We start from the raw sequence: 24605 nt of genomic DNA on the forward strand, positions 1-24605 counted from the left end.
TTGGGTTTTTGGGGCCCCCTTAAGGGTCTTGCACCACAGAGCAGTTGCCCAGTTTGTAATCCAGGCTTGATCATTTAAAGAACTTGGACAGTTTCATGTAACATTATTTAACTTTTGAGCCTTGTTCATCTTGAATTTATCTCACCAAACCCTGTTAATTATCACCATTTGATTGGTAAACAAAAGCACTTAAGTCATTCAAAACAGATTTTAAGAGAAGGCCTGTCCTAGCCATAGCTACAGAAACATAATGCATTCACTTGAGAAATAAAAATCTGCTGTTTTTCTTAATTACAGAGGTTATTATTGCTTAATTAACACAATAATCCTGTTAATCTGGAAAAACAGGACATTTTTTTCTCAGGTGAATGCACAACACTTTTGTACAAAGCAGGTATCATTATGAAGAACTTTTATTTGATGGGCTCTTGGACTCTCAGAGTACATTGCAGACATTACAATAATAAGTACACTGTGTGTTTTTATCTGGAAAAGCAATGGAAATTTGATTATAAGTAGATGTGTAATACTGAAAATAAAAGTTCAAAGAAGAAGACACACCCTTGATAGATTATCAAGGCTGTTAATGTGAAGTGTAGACACTCACCAACACTTTAAATCATAGACATTCAGAGTGTCGAGTCCACCTGACGTGCCTCTCTGTGGAATTTGGGAGAAACATGCAAACTCTTGGGAGGCAACAGAACTAACCACTGTGCAACCATACCACCCACGTCATGTACAGTCAAATGGAACTCCAGCACGCACACACAAACACACACACAGTTGGGTCGGTGATTTCCACAGGAGCTTCCTGGAAGATTGTTGTAACTGTTCCAGCACTGTCACAATGTGCCTCATGAAACAAAGGAGAACACATCATTTCATGCGTTTTCCTGCAATTTACTGGAAAATGCAATTATGCTTAACATTAGTGCAGTTGGCTCTCAGATGCACTTGTAATTGTTGTGCCTCCCTAATTGAAGGTCTATGTCCATACACACACACACACACACACACACAGAGTGGTTGATGTTTTCGAAAGTCCCTGACAATACCATGATGCATATTTTCTTAGCATGGGTGGCCTGTAATTAAACAGAGAGGCACACAAACACAAGCTCTGACACAGCATTCATAAAAAGAGACAGATATGTTGCAAGTAATGAAACAAATTTATTGAATCTTCCAGTAGAGGCTTGATATTCATGGAATAAAACTGCTTTTCTGGGAGTTTTACTGAGCAAAAAAACACAGAGAAGGAGGAAAAAAAACAAAAAAACAGAGAGGCAATGTGTGAAAGTGCAGACAAAACAAAAAACATGTTCAAAAAATACAAAAAGAATGTAAAGAGTAATACAGTTTAATAGCAAAGAGGATTGCTCAAAGCATGAAAGAACTGAATGGCAAAATCTGCATTTTATAAAAAAAAAAATCATACTGGGACACCAGTAACTGATACCCTTTTCTCAGTCAACAATTAAAATTTGAATGCTCAACATTTTCCCATAAGTCATTTAACAAGGTTTGCTCAGTTGATGTAATACGAGAATGAAGAACAGTCATTCAAATATTTGTCCTCGACGTGACTCTGTATTTGACACATTTGATTTTGCTGCAGAGTTCACAGCAACTAAACTGCACTTGTCATTTGCCTCTGCGTCATGTGGTGTTCAGCTACCAGTCTTAAATGTGTAACACTACACTAACCAAACTATGCTTTGCAAAAACCAGACTGCACAGCACATATTCTAATAGTGAATATATCTAAACACTATTCTTTTTTTTCTTAAAATTCATTTGAAACACGAGTGTAACACAAGATGAGCAACATTTAAACATTTTTTTCTGAATAGTCTGAAATGCCCTTTTAGTGCCATGCCCACACTAAACCCCTCTAAACTCTCAAACTCCCCCTAATTTTGCCCTCTTATTATTTTCATGATCTGTGATATGGACTTTTATTTTTCAACAACTTTGTACTGCTTTAATTTATTCTCCTAAAAAAGAATACTTTGAGGAAATGGCATACTTTTTTTAAGAACCTGGAGATGATTAAACATTTTCAGTCACACTGGTCACCCTCCAAGTCCCTGCTAACTTTTTTACATGTCATAAGTACATTTCATGCCAACCTTGTTGCAGTCAGGCGGTAGACAGCAGCCGACTGCAATTTTGGTGACCTGGAATGTCCCATAATTATCGTAACTACACACGTATATTTTGATTTCAGAGGGAATATTTAGATGAAAACTAGTAATGAGTCAGAATAATAGAACAATGAAAAAGAGACATTGTTGGAGCAAGATCAGGGAGGATACTTGCGTCATGATGAGTGTGATGGTCTAATTATTACAGTTGGTCACAAAGATCAAGTATCTTCCAGTTGCATCACGCTCACTTTGCTTACTCCTCTCCCAGACTGTAAATGTGCCCAATTCAGACATCCTTCAAGTAGAGAACAAACCGACCCATTAAACAACCAGCCCAGCCCTACTGGTCCCAGATCAGCTTGTGTTTCAGTCAAAACGTCCATCAGTTATTGGGAAAAAGACGGACTGGCTGAAGCACGAGCCAATCTGTGACCCTATTCTTGCTACTTAGACCAAAATGCTGGGGTATGGACAGCCACAGGGCTGAGGACAGTGAAGCCTAGGAGACGGAGGATATAGGGTTGTGAGGGGAGCCCATCTGGGTTAGCACCTTATCCAACCACTGCAGGGGACCGTGCAGGTGAATTTCAATCCAGCAGGGTGTGCTGGTCACATCCTGGCGGTGGTACTCTGCTCCCCAGCCCTGCAACATAGGAAAACACATCCTTATGAATTAGGCCACAAGATTGTTTATGTTTTTTTATGTATTTGTTCCAATTTAATTTAAATTTTAGTAAGACACATTCAAATTTTATTTTGACTTTCCAGTGTAAGTGTTGAGTTCTGCCTGACTCCATGTTAATATTCTAGTTAGTATTACGATATCTCATGTTAACACTGATGTTTGTACCCAACAGGGCTCCAGCTGATAATTATTTTCACGATTAACTGATTAACTAAAATGAGTAAAATGTCGGTAAATAGTGAGACATGCCCTAACGTCCCAGAGAACAAGGTGACGCCTTTAAATTCTGTGTTTTATTTGACCAAGAGTCCAAAAAATCCAAAACAATTCAGTTTATTATCATATATGATAAAAAAAAGCACCAAATTCTTATATTAAAGAAGTATTAAACTAGCAAATGTTTGGCTTATTTGCTTAAAAAAAAAAATACTAAAATGACAATTAGATGATCAAAATAATTGCCAATTTGTTTTTTTTATCAATTGACTAATCGATTAATCAACTAATCGCTGCAGTTCTGATTCCCAATTCAGAAAAATATTAGGATATTTGATGGTTTCATTTTTGTTTTTATATATTTCTACTGTAGATAAAACTACTTTTTAAAAAAGGTCAAGACTGTTTTTTCAACTCAAATAACTTTATGACTTCATGTCCCCAAGCATCCAAAGCTTTAGCTGCCTAAATGCACTGTTTGTTGCACTTGGCAGAGAAAAGCGACTTAAAATAGCACAGTTAATGTACAGAACTAATAGAGAGAAGAGAAAGTGAGGAAAAAGCAAATATCAACTTCTCATTTTACTGTGCACCGAAAAATAGCACTGTAACTACAAAGTGCCTGCACTGCAGATGTTATTTACCATTCAAATTTTTGTGTTGGTGCCTTTTCAAATCCAATTTTCACTAAAATAAATATTTATAAAATCCAAGATTTCTTATAAAACAAAAACAATGGAAATATTTACACAGAGTATAAACAGTGACTCAACTGTAAAACTCAAATCAAGTCAATTCATACTGAATATAGGAGGATCAATTTTAACATTTAACATTTACAGTTTACAGTTCAAAAGTACCACTGTAGAATATTCCTTTACCTTTACGAAGCTCATGCGGATGGTACACATCTTGGTGAGCTCATAAACAGCCTCGAAGCCGTGGTTGACAGACTGAGCCAGCAGCTCAGCAAACTCCTGGTTGTTGAAGATTTTCAGGCTGCAGCCGCTGGGAATCTTACACACAGTTGTGGGATGGAAGCCGTGGTGGTAGTTACAGTTACGACTCTGGACGAAGATACTGCTATCGCTCAGACACTCTGCGTATACCTCCCCACCGACGTAGTACAGATGGACACCTGGGAGGAAGTGGGACAGAATAAAGTGTTGGTCACAGCTGCTGAGTCACTTTGATCAGCACAAACAAAAGCCCCAAAACATCAGTGTGGTCATCTTAAAATCAATACGCTACAATGTTTACTCAATTTGTTGTTATTGTTCCGTTCTAACATCTATTGACAACATGAATTGATTTGGTCTCGTCTGCTGACAGTCGGTGCATTACAGTCATTGACAGGCTTCCCATGCTGCACCTTTGCCGATGTGCCGCCGGGTGTTCTCAATGGTAGAGTTGCGGTTGACGTTGGAGAGCAGGCCGAGGCAGAATCGGTTGCGGTTGTTGGAGGGATCTGTGAAGCCATCGACGAGCACGCTGGTGGAGGATGCCTGGAACGCCTCGCCCACTCGATTGTTGAGCTCGTAGTAAACAATAGAGCACCAGTGCTTGGGTTCCTCGTAGGCCACAGGCTGCACATCTGTACAGGAAACACATTAACAGGTCACAGGAGTGAGCTGAGCACACTGTGCACACACAGACAGACGCAGACACATTTAATGCACATTTAAGACTCCTCTGAGCGGACTCCTGTGCAGACAAGCTGCCAGGAGCCACTGATGCCAGCACAGGCTCAGCTGTAAATCTTACTCATCCGCACAATTATTCCTTCCAAACTGTCCCCCATAGCCCATAACAATGATTTGAATAAATATATCGGACCCACTGGCTACATTTGTGTACATTTATGCTGACCAAAATCAATGCAGACGCATCCGAAAGTATGCCTACTGTCTGAGGTCTGTGTGCCCGTCTTTATTGAGCAGAAAAACAGTCAATAGAAGGTGCCTGGCCGTGCTCTCTGAGCCAGTGCCAGCTGGCCTCACCCACTCCGACAGAGATGAATAAATCATGTTTATCTAAGCACATACTTCTCCCAAACTTCCTCTGTAGCGTGGCACTGGCTAGCAGGTGTGTTTTGTCTGTCCCCTTCCCAGAGCTGCCCTACAATAGAAGCCCGCTTGCCTGTACAGGATGCAGCTTGTGGAAAAGAAGTAAAAAACTCCCACTTCCAGCAAACATTTCAACAGCTCTTCCCGCTACTGCTGTCACCATGTGTGGGCAGAATTTTTTGGGCCTTGAGTGCATGATCGTAAAGAAATACAAATATTTTGCTGGTCAGGTGTGGAAAAACTAAAGTTCAGACCGAAGTACAGCAGCTGTTATTACAATGTAAGGTGAGAATAATTTAACTGAAAACGGAGTGTTAGGGAAGAAATTTAAAATAAAAAATATTAAAACTGAACCAAAAAAGTTTTGGTTTGCTACAATGTGGGTCAAGTTTCCATTGTTTTCGCCATCGTTTCAGTTGTTCGTGATAACATCATGCTCACCCAAGTAATTGCCGAGATCTGAGCACATGGTGACATTGCTTCAACCAAGTGTGACAGCAGGAAACAGGAGCAAGTAAAGCAATCAAATAGGTTGTAAATAAGTCAGTAGATTAGCCAGTGGCATGCAGCCAGGGGTCTAAACCCCAACAGGCAGACACAACATTAATCTAAAAGGTGATTACCAGGATATTAGATAGGAAAAAACTACATTCTCTTTCACAAAATTGCCTCGTTGTCCCTCTTTGATTCATCTTACATGTAATGCTATTTATTACATGTCTTTTGGAAGACCAGATTTTGGAAATAGGGATGTCTGCCTTCTCTCCAGTGTAATGAAACTAGATGGCACTCGGCTTGTGGTGCTCAAAGTGGCACAAAAATAAATTCGAAACACTCAACAGCAGTCCAGAAATCATGACCTGGTTACTCAAGATAATCCACAGATCTTGTTGTGAGCGGTTTCATGCAGGAACTACTTTCTTTCTACCGAACCACACCTGCCAACTGTATCACTGCGCAGAAGGAAGCATGCATCTACTGCTAGCTCACCTGACACTACTGAGCTAATTAACATTACAGTTAAGCCGAGGAAAACGACATTGATGTTAACATCTCGTGCTGTCATGCGCACGAGGCTCTCATCCATGAGTAGATGCATGCTTCCTGCTGCAGTGATATGGTTGGTGCATGTAGTTCAGTAGAAACAAGGTCACAACAAGGTCTGTGGAAAAATATACATGTTTGATTCTGAGATGGACTGTCACTCAAAGTACAGCAGGTAACAGTTTTACCAGGAACCCAGTCTTTGAACTGTGATGAAAGATTACAATGGATAGTTTGGGTAATTATTTTACAATTCGCCTTTTCTGAGTAAGTTATATGACCTGGGGGTTTGATTTAAACCTAACTCCATCACATTTTAGTTATGTTTCTGCATTCCCAGATTCCAGCCATTAAGTTAGCAAATATAATTCTTTCCATTACTGATAGAAATTAAGACCAACACAACAAAACCTATGGAATTGCTCTTGAACTAAGATGGCACTGGAGACCAGTACATGTCCATTGTATGGTCTATTACGTATTCATGAGTGCAGGGTTCAGATGTGTCTCTAGCACAATAAAGCCCAAACCACAAAGTCAAGATACAATTACTACACCACATTTCAGATCTGAAAGTTGGAGGTAATTAGTGAATCTTATCGTTAACGAGTTTCAAGTCATTACCACCAGCAGAGATGACATAAGCCCCAACTTTTATAGACCTCGTAAAACTGCTCTGAGGCCTGGCTTAATTTGCTGAGGCTTTGAGCTTCCCATGGGCTCGCACCCACAGACAGCGCCTCACTGTAAACTAGCAGATCCTTTCCACACACTCTCGAGGTTTATCTGACAGGATATGGCCAGCACACCAACCTGGCCGAAGTTTGTCTTTCTGTATTTTTATTTGGAGGTTGACCACAAGAGAAAACAACACTTTTAAAACAACTGGACTTCCCAGAAATCTTTGCACCTGCAGATCAAGGCGAGCAGGTGCAGACAGGTTTATGTGGATGATATCACCAGGACGGATTTATATCTCTGTGAGTGTGTGTGAGAGAGAGAGCTATTAAGTGCCATGGTTACCTGGCCGGTTGTTACTCTCTAGAGGCAAGGGTGGAGCCAGGAGGTTGGTGTCCATTGGCTGGGGGCAATCCTGAGTCATCTGCTCCTCTGGGGGCATGTAGGCAGGAGGGGGAGTCTCTGCATCAGGAAAGAGGCAAAAACAAAGAGCAGAGAGGTGAATTGTTGTTGAGGACAGAGGAAAAGGAAGACAAGTGCAATAAAAGTTCACAGTTGTATCTCACCTGGCATCTGGAATGGACTGCCGGGGTCAGAGCTGGATGGTGAATGAGGGAAGGTGGCGCTGCTGCTGCCGCTTCCCGGCGAGTTTGGGTAGCTGTTTCCCGGCGAGTGGGGGAAATTGGGGGGCATCGTGTTGGCCTGAGCAAAGGATTCTGGGAAGGTGGCATTCTGCGGCATGTGCGGCTCATTTTGTTGTAGAGGGTTGCGGAAGCGAGGCAACATTGTATGCTTGGCATTGAACTCGCTGTTCCTCGGTACCAACACAGGGGGCAACACTGAAGAGGGAGAGAGACATAAAAATGATTAAATCAGGAAGTGATCTGATGCATTTGCAGCTCTTCAGCCAATCACTGTCTGTTTTTTCAAGTGTGTAAACATCCTCTGATTTGACTAAACCTGCCCTAAAGGTCAAACAAAAAACTGACTTGATAGCAAACTAGCTTCTTCTAAACTTTTTACAACAGTTTATCCACTACACCCTATCATTATGACTATAACAAACATGTAGCAAGCTTTTTTTTTCTTTCTGGTTTGATAAAGGGCAAGTGATACTTTGCTAAAACTGTCTAAATTTAAATTTAATCTAAATTTGTCAACCATCATACCATAGTAGCTCTCCCTTTAAAAGATTACTTTACAAGCAAGATGATCATTTGTATTTCAATAACTCACCGTGTGTTACGTTAAATTTGTAAAGAAAACTTTGCTCTTCTCGCATTTCACCGCAGTTAAGGGAGAATCCAAAAAGGCAAACATTCTTCATGAATTGAATTTAACACTTTTTTAAAACTTTAAAACATCTAGTTACAAATTCTCACACAACACAACAGTATATTTCACGTCTCGTGTATGGAGTCATATGCTCAGTGCGTCCCAAACACATGCAGTCTCGCTAAAATGTTATGCTACATTATAAAACACTTCACCTTCGAGTAGTGCACCCTGAGCATGCCTGGCACATGTGTATGTATGAACGCCACTTGGGAAGAGTTTGTACTGACGTGTTTTAAATTGCAATGTTTTAGTGAAAATGCATGAATTTGGGAAGTACAGAGCATATGAGTGGATAAAAGAGACCTGGATTATATTGCAGGCATTGTTTTTATGTTTGTAAACCGATATTTTGATATAGTTTTGCTGTTTTTTGACACATTCTCTGTTTACTTTAAGTCTCTGTTCAACACGGAGGTATGCAAGAAATTAAAGTTTTCATCATGAATTCCCGGTAACATACAGTGAGTAATTGTTACACAAATGGTCATTCTGTGGATGAAGTATTCCCTTAGTATCTCTGTGTGTAAGAGGCCATTGTGCACAATGTTGTTAATCAATGACCAAGACTTACGGGGGATTTATGGCAGCACTTGATTTTTGCATAATTAAATCTATTTTATCTTATTGTTCAGTGAGTTATGTGACTTAGTTGCATAACAATTAACAAAGAACTTGTTTTCTCTATTTTGTCTAACGATTAATCTACTAATTGTTTCAGCACTGTAGCCATTGTGCACAGTCACACATGTGAAAACCTATCCATACAAATTCAACAAGAATTGAGTGATTTGATTCCAACATAATAAAGAAATATCGTTCTGGCACTCTCCATGTTTTTATGTCCTGAGCGCAGATGTCCCTGCATTTTTAAATGTCAGCTTCCAGCGTGTTGGTCTTAGCCAGCAGTATTTGGCCCAGACTCTCAGGTTTCTGCTCTGAAAAGACATTTTGAGGCGAGCCATTCTTGAGGAATTCATCACTTGGGATAAATATCCTGGCTGATGTGTAGGCTATTCAGGTGCAGTACATACAAACCAGAGATACGCTCCACTTGTGTCTATAAATACCTGCGCAGATAAATAAAGCTGGTGCTGAAATTTTAGATGGGGCCCATGCTGCTGTCAGTGTTCCTGCAGGTAGCCCCTGTGTGCTGCGGCGGGCCAATGCATCAATGTAGCAGTTTATTTCAAAGGTTATATGTGGAGCAGGTGTTTGGTTGAATAGAGACGGGAGATTGACAGGATGTGTGTGTACGCGGGTGGTGTTAGGGGAGAAGGGGGGGGGGGGGGTGCGGACAGACAGGTGCTGTGGGGTTTAATCACCTTAGCCCTCCGTCTTCCACCCGCTGCTAAAACAAAAAGTGTGCAAGGCAGGCAACAACTCTTTCCTCCCATTGTGTGTGGGTGACTGGTTTCCTGTTCCAGCCATCCTCAGAGAAACTGTGCGTGCAGTCGTGTGTGTGTTGTGTGTGTGTGTGTGTGTGTGCGCGTGCATGTATCCTGGTTTTTCTAGCACGCGTGCAAGTGCGAGAGTGTGTGCCTGTGTGTATCTACATGTGTGCATAAATGTTAAAAAAAGGCCGGCAGCACAGAGCATGCCCAAAACAAAGCCCTCATTCTCCCCCAGATGGAATTTCCTGCTCCAAACACACATGAACGAACACACACAATCACACACACATACACACTTGGCCTTTTACACACTTAGCACCCTGCACACAGCTGTTTCTATCTTGTCAGCTGACCCTCATTTTCCAGGCCAAGTAGTGTTTAATTTGTCTCGTTTCTTCACTATCTTTGAAGCGACGGCTCCGAGGCTCTGAAATCTTTTTTAAATCTCTTCTAACATAGTTTAACAGTTTTATCTGAGAGCTTATCCTGGCTTTACTTGGGGGTGTGATTTAACTTGAAAATCCTTTTTTAAATATCTTACATTAATGGAGTTGTTTTTATTTTATTTACAAATATAACCCATTGGATTAAGTTTTCATGTAATCGTGATGTCATGATCTTAGTTTGCTGCCTTGTGTGAGGTAATACATGTTCAAGCTAGATCTCCTGGACCTGGTTTTAACGTCCTCTCCTAATAAGGTAAATAAAAAGTGTGTGGGGGTTTTTCTTGTCATTTTGAACAGATAAAAAAACCCATACTGCAGATAAGAGATGCAGTAAAGTAAGAGAACATCTGCATAAGTCATAACTGGAGAGAAAACACATGAACCCACACAGGAAATTAAAATCAGTTTAGTCTCTAATTTTTTGGCACGGCATTCTTTCTATGAGGAAAAATAACTAAACGGGGAGTTTCAAATCACAGTAAATTGAACGTGTCCTTACCATAAGTTTACCAGGAAATTCCACTTTAACATAAATTCATTATCCAAATCTAACATGTATCTGAAACTCACAAGATTCAGTCCTATGTAAGGTAACCTGAGCCATGTAATAAATAACTGTAACTGATTGTGGTTTTATAATAACACTGACAATGTGGCTCAGTCACGTCATGGCTGATTCACTTAATAAGGTCAGTACTGGCCTCACATGATCATCACTCACCTGGACTGTCCACTCGTTTGTAGTGGTAGGGGTTGATACACACATCCTTCTGTTTGGAGCCAAAGGGGTACTCGCAGCACTCCAGGGCCTTCAGCTCATGGTGGGACTGCAGGTCGGGCCAGCGCCACACCCGACAGTAGATTACATGCGGCAGGCCTTTCCTATGGGACACCTGCAGCCGTCCATCCAGGGAGCGGGGGATTGTCACACAGTTACTGGGCTGACCCGGGCAACTGAGAGCCCTCTCCAGCTCCTCCATGGCTCCCTTCTTCTTTTTCAGTTTCTTAACCAGAGCATCCACAGCCTTTTCCGCCCATTTCTCTTCCTCGTCTCCCTGCTTCCAACCCAGCAGGCGCTTGACGGCTGGGCTGGTGAAGGAGAAGAGTGAGGTGACGTTCATGTTGGACGAGCCGCCCTCCTCCCCTCTCCTTTCTGTCCAAAAGTAGAGTGAGCAGTGGTGGGAGACAGTCCAGTGTTAGAAGAGAGTGAAATGCTATGAGTGTGTGTCCTTTTGAAGTCCTTTTATTGTCCTTTTCGGATTATCCTCAGCTTCTAAGAAGAAAGATCAGGTCCTCTTGACAGTAACTGGAAGACAAGGAGAGGTAGGTTAGCATCTAAAGTAAAAAGCAGAGCTTTTAAACACACTTTTGCCGATCAGCCCTGCTTGCTGCATCTTTTCTCTAACTGAGCAGTACAAACTACGGCACACATTAACCCCTTCCCCCTTCTGCTCCTCTAGCAGCACTGAGGTCTCATCAGGAGACTGCCAGAACAACCCTTGATGAGGTGATGATGTCACCATTATGGCTGTTATGGCCATGTCAGTCATGGCTTCTGGGAAACTGGCAGAGGAGTCACAACGGGCACCCTCCTGCGAATGTCCGCCCCAAACAGGCATTCTCCAGATAGCTTCCTGTCTGTATGGCTTGTCACATTACCACCACTCACTAATGTCATTTACAGTTAAGGACCTCACATACAGTATGAAGCCAGCACAACCTATAGGAATTCAGCCTGCAAGTTAGGGATGCCATGATGAGCAAATTTTCCCAGCAGTTAATAAACTTGTGACAACACTTGTGTCTTTTGTAAAAAAAAAAATATTTGTGATTGATGATCAGTATGTGTAGAGAGCTATTTTAAGTTGCTGCTAATGCAAAGCGAACATTTCCAACTACTGCAGCTTCATGTTAAAAGTATTTATCTGGCGAAACAGAAGTTGACTTTTATTATGAAGTCGCAGAAAATGCAATGTGTTGGTCTGAGAGATTAGCACTACCACTATCTTTCATCAAAAATGCATCTAGAAAACAAGACAACAGTCGTGTTCAGCATCTGTGGACAGGGGTCCCTTTGAAATTCTGCAAAGAGCTGAAGGCGACAGGCTGCACGCCTCCAAGTGTTTAGTGATGTAATCAACTCCTTTTCCTCATTAGCGATATCAGGCTCCCTACAGGTTAAATCCAAAATATTGCCAAAGAGGCGCTTTTGCTTTTTGCTTCGACACCAAATGCTCTACCATTGTCTTGTCGGTCACCTCTCCTTATTCTTATCATCTGATAAGTAAAATCTGGCAACTGGCAATTGTACTGTCCGCTGTCTGACTAAGTACAGCCACAATTTTCTAGAGCCCAAGTTGACATCTTGAATTGCTTTGGTGCAACCAAAAGTCAAAGACCCAAAGATATTTAGATTACTATCATAGAGGACAAGGAAAACTAGCAAATGTTTACATTAAAGAAGGTAAAACATGTCGTTTTTTTGGCATTTCTGCTTAAAAAATGACTTAACAAATTAATTAATTGTGAAAATTGTTGCTAAAATTGCTGATACTTATTGATAAATTGACTCATTGTTTTAGCTCTAATTAAATTACCTATATATTGACAATGCAGACAGAGCATACAGTAAAAGATGGATTTATTTCTAATACCAACTCATAGTTCAACTTGATATGACTGTAGGTCAGCCATTTTAAAATCCTTTATGTTGCTCTCCCTAACAAACACGTCTCAGTATCAGCAAAAGCAAAAAAGTGTTAACAAGCCGACTCTTCATATATGTGAAATTTGAAAAGGTTTTTCAGAGGAAGGAGATTTTCAAGGAGCCGCCTGCTGAGGCAAATGTTCTATTAAGTTTCAACACCACCAACCAACAAACACTAGGTTAGGCAGGAATCTGGCAATGTGCAAGACAATAAAAAGGAAGTACATGTGGACCCCAGGATAAATGTGCCCATTCACACAGGTCCCCCAGGAGCAATTCAGTAGCCAGGACGTACACACATTCTAGCTTTTAAGAGGGAAAACAAGAGGGCATTGAGCTCTCCCAGTTCCACTTTCTTTTTAAGTTTTTTTTTTTCTAAATGCAATTAGAGAAGATAAAAATGTAGTTATGGTTGAGGTTTGGCTTTGCACAAATGTTCAAATGCAATCTCAGAATCAAATAAACGGCTTGTCAGAAATCCTCCACCTTTTATCTGCACTGACTCATGGGCGAGGATGCATCACTCTCTGACAGTAAAGCCTGCAGTATATTGGATTTCCTACGAGCAGGAACAAATACATCATTAAGACCGCTCTGTAGTTATTCTTGGCCCTTCAGATTATGGGATGAATAGCGATTTCTATCTTTGTCAGCTACTGCATGTGTAGGCTGCATCATACTGACAAACGGGCAGGGAAGTTTGATGAGAACAGGTGCTGTTTACAACATGTGTGTGTGTTTGTGTGTAGTGTGTGTAGGGGGGGTCATGGACCTAACCACACTAACAGGAAAGCAGCAAGTTGTACCTATACTTAGCCTAGTATGACACTGGCTCATCGAAAGTGACGCTTAACTACTACCATAGGAGGGAGGGGACACTGGAGTTGTATGAAATTGTGTATGTGTCATATCTCGACACTGACACTTGTGACCCTACTATGATTATCACAAACTACTAGCATCCTAAGCGAACAACTCTCCACCGTCAAACAGGAAACAGGGTGTGTCTTCATATCTGTCATCGCCCTAACAGCAGCGACCTAGCTTCCTCTTGCTGAGAGCTGCAGGTTTTTCCACAGGTGCAGGGTGGGAGAGAAAGAGGTTGTTTTCTAAACTGGCCACCGCTGACTTTTATTATCCGTTCCCGCTATCTCTCACCAGCTTCATATTCAGTGAGGTTGTTCAGAGTGGAGGAGGATGGGTCAGGAATGTCATGGGTGTGGCCTATGTCGCTGCCTGTTCAGTCATTGAAGCAGTAATTTTGCCTCAAACTTCAAAAATGTCTAATCTGTCTAATCACAGGCAGCCGCACAGGAAATCTGCCTTAACAAAAGTCATGGAATATCAAAGAATAAGTAAATACGATTAGAAACTAATCTAACATCCAGAGCTGCAAAAATTAATCAGTTCATTGTTAAATTAATCGCAGAATAATTTTATGATCTATTCTTCAGTTTCTTGATTTAATTCTTAAAGGAAAAAAGCCAAAATTCTCGGATCCTACAGAAGCGCATTATATTCACTGAAAAAAACAAAAAAGAAAAGAAAAAAAAAAAAAAAAAGACACCTTATCTCGTAATAACAAGACTTTATGTTGTAATTACGAGATAAGATTGCGTAATTATAAGATTTTATCTCATAATTACGAGATCCTGGTGCCGTACTACAGTAAGGCCTTTCGCTGTTAGCTGATTTGTAAAGTGAGTCCACTGAGAAACACAAGGACGGTACTTCCAGTCAACGATTACAATAACGACAATAACGAAGTTCTCGTAATTACGAGATAAGATCTCATAATTACAACATAAGATCTCGTAATTATGACATCAGGATCTTGTAATGATGAGATCTTATCTCGTAATTATGAAATCATGTCGAATTTTTTTTTATTCAGTGAATGCAACGCACTTCTGTAGATTCCAGCTTCTTAAATGTGAATATTTTGTGGGTTTTTTAAACTACTTTTTTTAACTCCTACTCAACGTTTTCTGACGTTTTACAGACCAAACAACTAATTGATTAATTGAAAAAATGATCAACAGATTAATGAAAGTAATTGTTAATTGCAGCCCGGCTAACAGCTAACGATAAATTTACAAATAATTTGTCCATAAAACATCTCAAAAAAATGAAAAGGCATCAAAAGTTCTCAGAACCCAAAGTAATATATCTAAATTCCAAATTCATTTTTAAAATCCAAAGATCAGAGGAGTTAAATTCATCAAATTTCTTAAGGGACTTAATAAATTAAGGGACTTAATAGATTATCAGAAACATTGAATTTTTGTTTACTGAAATATTTAACTATTCATTTCTAAGCAGGATTACAAACCTGATCAAACATTTAATGCCTACTTTTGATGAGTCAATGAGGCACACATTTCAGTCAGTGCCACGAACTTAAGGGGCTCTAGTTTCCCGGCGCAGCGCAGGGTGGCGCAGGGTGGCAAACCCCCGCAGAGCTAGTTTCGAGCAGCGCAACCCGAGGCAAGCTCAGTTTGGTAGTTTGGCAGACCGAGGTGCGCTGAGATGGGTGTGGCGGCGCAGCAGGGGGAGGTGTCAACAGATCCAGCTTGGCGCAGTGACAGTTTCGTGCCAAAAGGCTTCGCCAAAGGTGCGCTAAAAGCTCGCCAGCTGAAACTAGGTCTACTGTCAGCACAGGGGGAGCGCAGCCGGTGTAAGCCAAAGTTTGGCTGACTGGCGGACAGTGCACACACGTCACCAAAACTTCACAGGCAGGTTTCCAGAGTATCAGGCACATTAACAATGCAATAAATACCCAAAAAAACACTATGCAATGCAACTATCTGCAATCAGCATATAAATGTATCTCTATACCAACTGTCCCGTCACATCTGATGTCAGATCAAAGGGGATTGGCACCGTTTGGCACGTTTGGCACGCGTAATGGAAACCCAACCTGATTTGATTAACACAGCTGCAAACTAATGAGTTCACATCCCTCTCAGCCAACCACAAACAGCCCCAGCATCAGATAGGGAGTATATATTTAGCACTGTCATCTTAGAAAAGCCAAAAGAAAAGAAACAGAGTGAGACTGCGAGAGAGAAAGAGAGAGGGCACACGCGCACGAGAGAAACACAACATTGATTTACAATTGTGGTGACCTCCTCCCAGGCTACCTTTGCATCATCAGCCCGTGGAGGTCTGCTCGCAGTTCCGTATATTCGGACACTGCGAGCTTGGACCTCCCGGACCAAAACATCAGTTTCCTCCTGGGAGAAGTTTGGCCGTCTGACGCTGCCGCTCTCTTCTGCCATGGCAAATTGAGTAAACTCTCATTACGCTTTCGCGCGGCGCATTTAAGGGCGAGGAGAGGGGCTCATTTGATTGGTATGATGTGTGTAAAACCCACTCCACGCCTTCTCTCCTCCCTCTTTCCGACTTGCGCAGGTAGGAGGGACGGAGGTGGGAAAGAGGAGTAGCTGCGCCAGGCGCACGGTGTGCCAAACTTGCAAAATCTGCCTGGCCACACCCAGTTGGCGAAGGGCAGGTGCGCTGCGCCCCCGCCTCGCCCGGTCTGCGAAACTAGAGCCCAAGGTGTCCAATCCTGATCCCAAATGTCAAGGGTACGACCTCTGCTTGCACCTTGTGCACCTTGCGCTATTTCAGTCTCTAGATTCTTGCACTGTTGTCTCAAACTTCATATTCTATTTAATTCAAACAACTTCTAATGACAACAGGCTATAACTTGGAAATCTCATAAAGCTGATGTATCGCACTACATTATGACCTTGTCGGTGTCTGATGCAAAACTGACTCAGCACATCTGCACACAAAGCCACAGTTGAACGCTGAGTGTGGCGCACAACAATACAACATAAAGTTCAAAAGGCAATGACTGCAATATCATCTTTGTACCACCAGCCAGACATACAGGGAGCCTTTTTGATCCACTTCCAGCCACAAAGCTGCTTTGATGGCCTCTCGGTAACAGCCGGCACTATCAGCACAAGTTCAGGACTAGCTGCAGAAAGACAACCTTTAATCCATTTCAGATGGAAGATTCCAGTAAAGTCTGTATTGTAACATCTGGAGCAGGCTTCACAACTCTCTGCTGTCATCCTGCTGCAGCTGGAGACCATATTTCTTGGATATTTCCAACGCTGACAGTTAGAAATATCTGACTGCTGGCCTGACCGCATGCTTATTTAAAGCGTCTGATATGGCTTTGTGTTGGTTCTTTGGACAATGCTAGTTTAGAGTTGTCTGAGACAGTCAAAATATAAAGGCGCCATTGTACCTCCCTGTTCCTATACCTATGTATAGACTAGGATGTTCACATGACATAAACAGGCTTTTTGTGCACCAGCTTGAAAATTTCACTTTAAATAGACCTGATGTTCACATGCAGGCAGATTTGCTGCTGGTCTGTGAACACTCATTCTGACTACATTAAATTAAGCTCAGATCAGATCTGAATATAAGTGCAAAACAAAAGTGATCGGGATTGGCTTATTGAGCTCTGTCACACAGGTGTTTTTTCTTCGTTGTCAACTCTCCAACTTTTTGCTGTCTGTCTTTCCTCCACTCGGCTCGCCCCTCCCACCTTGAAACATCACACACTGTAAACAACAGCAAAACGCAGATTTCTGTTATTTACCTCAGTTATGTGCTCTTAGTTAATTTCAGTTCAGTGTCAGTATCCTGCATTTTGCATTTATCATCTGTGGTGCATGGTGTTTCACCGCGGACACTCGTGACGCCACTGCAAGTGCAACAAAAGCCCTGAGAGCAAACAGCCAATAAAAGTAGACTAATTTATTAATGTAATTTGCGCAAAAGATGTACAGACAATGACAATAAACACTGCATGAAATACACGGGTAACTCGGGCAAAGTCTGAGAAGGTTTTTTATTTTATACTTTGTAATGGTATTTAAATAAAATCAAGGAACAGTTTGGATGCTGGCAGTTTTTTTTTTCTTAATGCACTGCAGTGCTTTTCAATTGTCAAGCACATACGTTAGATTAATGTTTTATACATTTAATGCAGTTGAATTGAAAAACTTCCTTATTCATAATCATACTAATATGCTTTTTCATTTTACTTCCTTGTGTTCATTTTAGCTGACTTTTTGTTTGCAGTCAGGATGCTGATTTAAAAGGTATTTCTGTTAATTTACTACAAGAACCTGAACATCTGCGTTGATCTCATCCATTCCTGTTGCTTTTTTTGTGCCACTATTTTTCACAGTTGTAGCTATTTCCCTGGCACTGGTACAGGGAGATGACAACCCCAATCTTATTCCCACCTAAAGAGCTCTGATTGGTTCAAATGTTTTCCGACTATAGTCATAGCTGACAAAAACTGGACCTGTTTGAATCCCTAAAAACTCCAAAATGTGGTCTGTGATTTGCTATTACAATTCTCTTTTAAGGTCTGTCACTATGGATTATTTTTCATTATCAGTTAATCAAATATTTCCTTTTACAGCCCACAACACAAATGAATTAAATTTACAAAAATACAAAACAGAGGAAAGTGTAGGTGATGGATAAATGATATGATTAACTGCATTTATTGTAGATAAATGTTCTGTAGATTGACTTATTAACATCTATTCTTTACATCAAATATCTACATGAAGTCGTCAGCCTTTGAGTCTCATCACACCCGTGTCTCACACAGTCAATGTAGAGTCATACAGATGCCTGCAGTGGCCTTGGCCGCCGTGCTCCTCCCCATAAAAGCTGAAACACACACCATCATTTACACAACAGCTCCATAAAAACCACTCTGACATTTCCTACAGTTGAGTCCAGGCAATGCTCTCTCGCTATTGTGTTAGCAGTAGCTTGTTATGGCCATCAGTTAGCCCAGCGGACAGAGACTGAGGCTAATGGGAGCACAGAATGGGATCATGCGACACTGACAGGCGGAGGCTTTGACCCACCTGGTGCGAGCTGTTAGCCACTACACTAGCCCCATGGATCATTTTGCACCGCTCCAGTGTCTGTTAATCAATTTAGGCCCAGGCTGTGTAGGATGAGGAGGCAGTAATGATGCTCTCTGGACCCTCCCCAGAGATGGGGCATTATAAAGAAGCTACATTATTTATCAGCAGGGTCCTGGATGGGGCCTCCATTAGCCCCCGCTCAATGGAGTCACCGGCTATAAACAGAGGAGTGCAGGAAGAGAGAGAGAGGTAGATAAGGAGAGACAGAGAGAGAGAGGAAGAGGAGAGGGAATGATGCAGAAAGAGAAAGAGAGGAAGAAAGTGAGAGTGACGGCAAAGCCAGAGACACGAGACATGGTGATTGTTTTGGAGAGCGAGAGATGGAAAACACTCGTATATCTGGTCTCTTCACTGAGCACTTCTCGATTAAGTGCCTTCAAGGGTCATTACTGAGTAAAGAGTAACACCACAAGGATGCAATATGTGCTTTTTCACAAATACAAATCATAGTGATGCAGTAATGACGCATGAAAGAGTAGCAGCTTATGGGCTTCGTCTCTGCTAAACATCTTTGTAAACTGAAAAAATGTTTGGGGTTTGGACTGATAGACAAAAATAGCAATTCAAAGGCATTGGTGATGAGCATGTTTCTCTATTTTCTGATACATTATTGAGTAAATGACTCATCCAACAAATTATCAGCAAATTGACATCGACACTGAAAATAAAAGTTAGTGGTAGTCCATGTCCACAAACCCTTTCATTCATTTAAAAAGCAAGTTAAGCTTCTCAAATGTTAAAAAATGACAAGAGCAGCTGTCGAAGGACTATGCCAAAGTAAAATGTTCTAAAATTGACAGAATTTAGATTTAAACCAGGATCTCATCAAAAACATGAACACAAAATAATGTGACCTGACATTTGGTGTCCGCTTAGGGCCCATTTTTGAATAGGATCTCTTAAATTTTGTTATTGAAGAATTGTGACCAGCATATCTTTGGAAGTTCTGTACTGCATTTTCTTGCAAGTTAATGGCCAATATATAAAGCTACTCTGTGAGCTCATGTTTTATATGCTTTGGCAGATGTGTCTGGGCTTCCTCCCGTTTAAACAAATTTAAAGCCAACCCAGCCCGCCTTGGGCAAATCACAACCGTTCATCTAATACTGGGACGGGTTTGATACAATGGCTGACAACTTGCAGAGCCTTCACACTTAGAAATACATGATACATGAACATGATGATATTATGTTCATGGCGAGCGCCCTCGCAAAGGAGGCACAACGGCAAGCATAAACCTAGTTTAGTAAAGCTAAATGCCACTGAGCGATTTTTGAAAACAACCTAGATGGCTGCAGCTGATAGTGAGCTGAAACCACAGATATGTTAGAATGGCGGACATTTTTCTTTGTAAACTTTTGGTATTATCAAACAGACTTGCAACAAGTCCCAAACTCACTGAGGTCAGATGAGGTTTTGCAGTAACATCCAAATGGGCAGTGGAGTTATAGTACAAAGCATGGTGAAGCGTAACTTGTTAGAGTACTTTTATACTACTACTTACTACTTATACTACTGCATTTTCCCTGAAGTTTCAGCCGATGTCAGATGTGTTCAAGCACAGTCCTTAAAACTTTTCTATATCTGTAATAAATAAACAAAATAACACAACACATCACAAAAGCAAAGAAAATATTCTTACAGCTGAAATACATGGGGCACGGCGATGCGTCACATAGGCAGCATGGAGAAGGGATTTTTTACCTTCTACATGGAGTATGTCTTTGTGGCGTTTCGTAGCGTGCCAGCTAACTGTGTCAGAGCGATAATGCAGTTACACAAGGTTTGGTAGCATAGGCTATGTGAACTAGTGTGGTAATATATCTGCAATAACCTAATATTCACTGATATATCAGCCCATCCAGTTTGAGCTGTAAGGCTCAGTTATTAGTACTTCAATTGGCTCAAACAAAAAATGTTGAGACTCAATAGCCAGCCGTAGTAGCCAGCAAATGTAGATATTCACCACAACCACTTGTGTCTTCTGAAAAAGTCGAAGAGCAAAGCTTGAAATAACCACAGCCAGACATGAGGTACTGCCCTTAGTGACCAGACATGGCTTTGACCTGGGAGGCCGCTTAAACTCACTGGGGTCACTTTTCCTCACTAACACCAACACATATGCACGGCTCTGACCTAGTAAACATTACACTGCTGTGCAAGTGAGACAAATCCAGCTAGTCACACTTCGTCCAGCATGACATGGAAAACACTAGAAAACCTACTGACACTAAAACTGCAGTCAGTATTGTCCTGACTTTAAAAGGGCTGAACTGGGATCAGATTCTTTATGTCCCAGACACACCAGCAGTCCCACACACGACTGCAGACATAACTAGCAAACACATGGGGTTTCAGGCAGCTATCTCAACCATGCTTGGCACTCAGTGTTGGGTTAGTGTTGTGTTAGGGTGGACACCTCACCCCGACACATGGCAGGCTATGTTGTTCGGGCAGTGCAGACACATGGGAGGGTTTTGACTTTCGTTCACTACTGTTGTGACTGACTCTCTGGATAGAGGAATGCTGCTAACCTATATTTACACCTTGTTGTTGAGTAGCTTTTTGCCTTGGCTACGATCACAGACAGACAGACAGACAGACAGACAGGCATATAGATAGATAGATAGATAGATAGATAGATAGATCACAATCACATCTGCATTGGCATTTATTACAGAGGCTTCACTCTGACGTGAAACTAACCCTGTCATTTCAATCCTACAAAAACACCATTTGTTTCATTTTCAAACTGAATTCGAAGCCGCATACCCTGAGAACACAGGAACGATTAAACAATTGGAAGTAAATCACGGACAAGGACAAATTCCTGTCCTTTGGGTAATCTGATATGTCATCTTCAATAATGTCAGGAGATCTAGCCTTAGCTGCTGTAGGTCTCTCTCCCGCTCCCTCCTTTCTCCCTCCCCTCTCTGTCCCTCTCACACACATACACACTTTCAAATGCAGAAACACACTGACATAACTAAAAGCCACACACATGTCCTGTGTGGCACACCACTGCACCGGTTGCCTCAGCAAGTTTGCATCAGCCAGAAGACAGTAAAATTATGAAAACTTTTAAATAAAGGCAAGTTGTAAAGGGATGGCATGTGTGGATCTGTAACCAGAGTGTTGGAAAATACTGCAGGCATACTTCCTCATTCATTTTACACTGATCAGTGAACAAGTGTATGATACAAAAAGACCACAGATCATCCACATCCTGTAGGTTAATAAACCAAAAAGCACTATACCATGAGTTTACCACTGTATCACTACACAGTGTATAGCTGAAGGGACCATTATTTGGGTAATTTGTCTGGGAAAACTGCTAAATAATAGTTTCCTGCTCCTGGAAATGTGAGGATTTGGCTTAAGGCTGGGCAAAATCATGATAGTATATTGATATTGTGATATAAGATTAGATGTAGTCTGAAATTTTAGATATCACAGTATCATAAGTGTTGTCTTTTCCTGGTTTTAAAGGCTGCATTACAGTGACGTGATGTAAATTTCTGAACTTACCAGACTGTTTTGTTTTGTTCTATTATTTGCCTTTACCCAATTAGTCATTATATCCACATTACTCATGATTATTTATCAAAACTGAAACTGTGTAAATAGTCTGAGAGCACCAGTAGCCAACCTCACAGCATCATGGTAGTCAAAAATGTTGTGATATCTGATTTTCTCCATACTGCCCAACCCTAGATTTGCTGCTTATCTCTGATTATCTTTGTGTCTTAGCAATTTGAAAACATCTTCTGGGGTTTCAGGTATTTTGTCCACAATTTCCTGCCATTTTATCTGGCTATACGTTTACCTCAAGAGTGATTTAACCCCAATATGTGGTGTTTTAGTGATTTGCCCTAGATTTGCTGCTTATCTCTGTGTCATATCATTGTAAACTGAATATCTTTGGCATTTTGAGGACATCTTCTTGGATTCCAGGTAGCATGTGCACAATTTTCAGCCATTTTAAACATGCAATTTCTTGTGTATGACACACCCTGTAGGTTCGTATCCCAAACTGCCTTATACCATGTGTTTAATAGCTGCAGTTTAATCTTAATTCAGTGCTGATTTATCACTGAATACAGCTGCATGGCTACACATTTACCTCTTTACCTCAAGAGTGATTTAACCCCTATATGTGGTGCTTTTAGTGTCCAAAAGCAGAACTTTAGCTGCAATATTTCCACAAAAACCTACTTTTTCTGTAATGTACAGTAACATATTACAGGATTACTACTTTTTAAAATTAAAACACTGATGTTTTTTGACATATAGTCTGAATAATTAGCTTAAACCTTCATTAAACTGTGGTTAAACCTGCAGCTCCAGTCTGAAACTGTGAGTAAAAGGAGGAAAAAAAAAAGTTTGAAGCTGCCAACTGACACACTGTTGAGTTGATGACCGTTGGGATCTACTTCCTCACAAATACAGCCATGCACACTGTAACGGGCGAAACTACGGATACAGAAACTTTTCATTTAGCATGTTGAAAGAGAAAACAAAAAGTTTACAGTACCTTTTTCTTTCTCTGCAGCTCTCTCAGTCTCTCTCTGCGTCTCCTCCTGTGTGCTCTCTCTGCCTGTCTTGGGTCTGCTCGGCCTGGCGTCAGTAAGTCGCGGAGCCGCCTCACCCTCCGCTGAGCGCCAGTATCACGCCGCGGGGATGCAGCCCCGACAATAACAAGACCTACTTTTCACACATCTAACATCTTCATTCACTGGGTGGAAATGGATTATGTAACTGGAGAACAATGCAGGTTTCTCGCTAACTATGAAGAGCTTCACCCCACTGAAGAGTTTCTATTTAAATGTCTGAGTATGCTGTTGCACATGTGGTGATATGATGATTGCTTGATGCAGTTTATTGGAGATAAAGTGAGTTGAAAGTCTCTTAACTTGAGGGGCTCCCTTGACATTCCTGCAAAATGTGGGAGACTTGTTTGTTTTTACTTCTTTGTGCATGTCTTACTAATAATTGCACATCTCTTCTCCCAACCTACTCTCCAAAATGCAACAAAAATCATCTTATATGGGGACGAAACTAGACTATCAGCTCCAAACAGAGGCCACGCTGCAACTCCAGGCTATGATCGAGCCATGTGCACACACATTCATTCATTCTTCCCCTCTCTGTTCTTACTACACAACACAGCTCCTCTTCTCCAAACTCGTCCAGTAATCTCCTGCAGCAGTTTCGGCTGATAGACAGTCAACTCTGTGGTTTATCTGTTGTGAACTCCTGAACTGCACCACGTTAAGCCTGCCTCTCTGTTCCCCTCTTGCTTTGATTGCGATATGATAAGCACTATTTATGTTGTCAGGAGAACAAAAGTGTCCAAGAGCAGAGTAAGCACAGGAGCATGCTTACACATGCCATCATTTCAACTTCTCACCTCAGGAGACATATACACACACACACACACACACACACACACGTGCGACCCAGCCCTGATGCAGGCTTTACCACCGGTGGGTATGTAGAGGGATAATTTTGCAATGTCAAGAGTGAAACTTCCAACAGTTCTTCAAACCATCTCATTAATATTGCATGATAATGCATGAAAATAGCCTTCAGCCGGGGCAGCAGCAGAGGGCATGAAGTGTCATTTTCTCAGAAGTGAGCTTAATCAGTAGCTGAACATGCATCAGTAATAGTGCGTCATATTTATAAAGAGTTCAGAGTAAGTTTTGATCAGATAATGATTTATTTGATCAGCTAATGATTTATCTGATCAAAGCAGAGTTGACTGCTGTGACTTCCTGTCACACAGATTATTTTAGAGCACTTCTTCAAAAAACAGGAAGTTAAAATGCCTGAAAAGTAGCTTACAATATTAAAAAAGAAACTTACTACTATATACTACAGGATTTTGAGTGAATATT

The 24605-nt window shown here is 41.2% G+C and overlaps 1 protein-coding gene across 1 annotated transcript; it reads right to left on the bottom strand.

Moving 5' to 3' along the window:
• Nucleotides 1–1156: 1156 nt before the first annotated feature.
• Nucleotides 1157–23370, bottom strand: smad1 (SMAD family member 1). The gene is made up of 7 exons (XM_033625312.2): nt 23240–23370; nt 10739–11323; nt 7409–7681; nt 7188–7304; nt 4427–4648; nt 3936–4192; nt 1157–2796 (listed from the first exon to the last, which is right to left on the bottom strand). The coding sequence occupies exons 2-7, from the start codon at nt 11136–11138 to the stop codon at nt 2653–2655; spliced, it is 1413 nt and encodes a 470-aa protein (XP_033481203.1). The 5' UTR covers nt 11139–11323; nt 23240–23370; the 3' UTR covers nt 1157–2652.
• Nucleotides 23371–24605: the final 1235 nt, after the last annotated feature.

Source organism: Epinephelus lanceolatus, chromosome 3 (genome assembly GCF_041903045.1).
Source record: "Epinephelus lanceolatus isolate andai-2023 chromosome 3, ASM4190304v1, whole genome shotgun sequence".
NCBI classification, from domain to species: Eukaryota; Metazoa; Chordata; class Actinopteri; order Perciformes; family Serranidae; genus Epinephelus; species Epinephelus lanceolatus.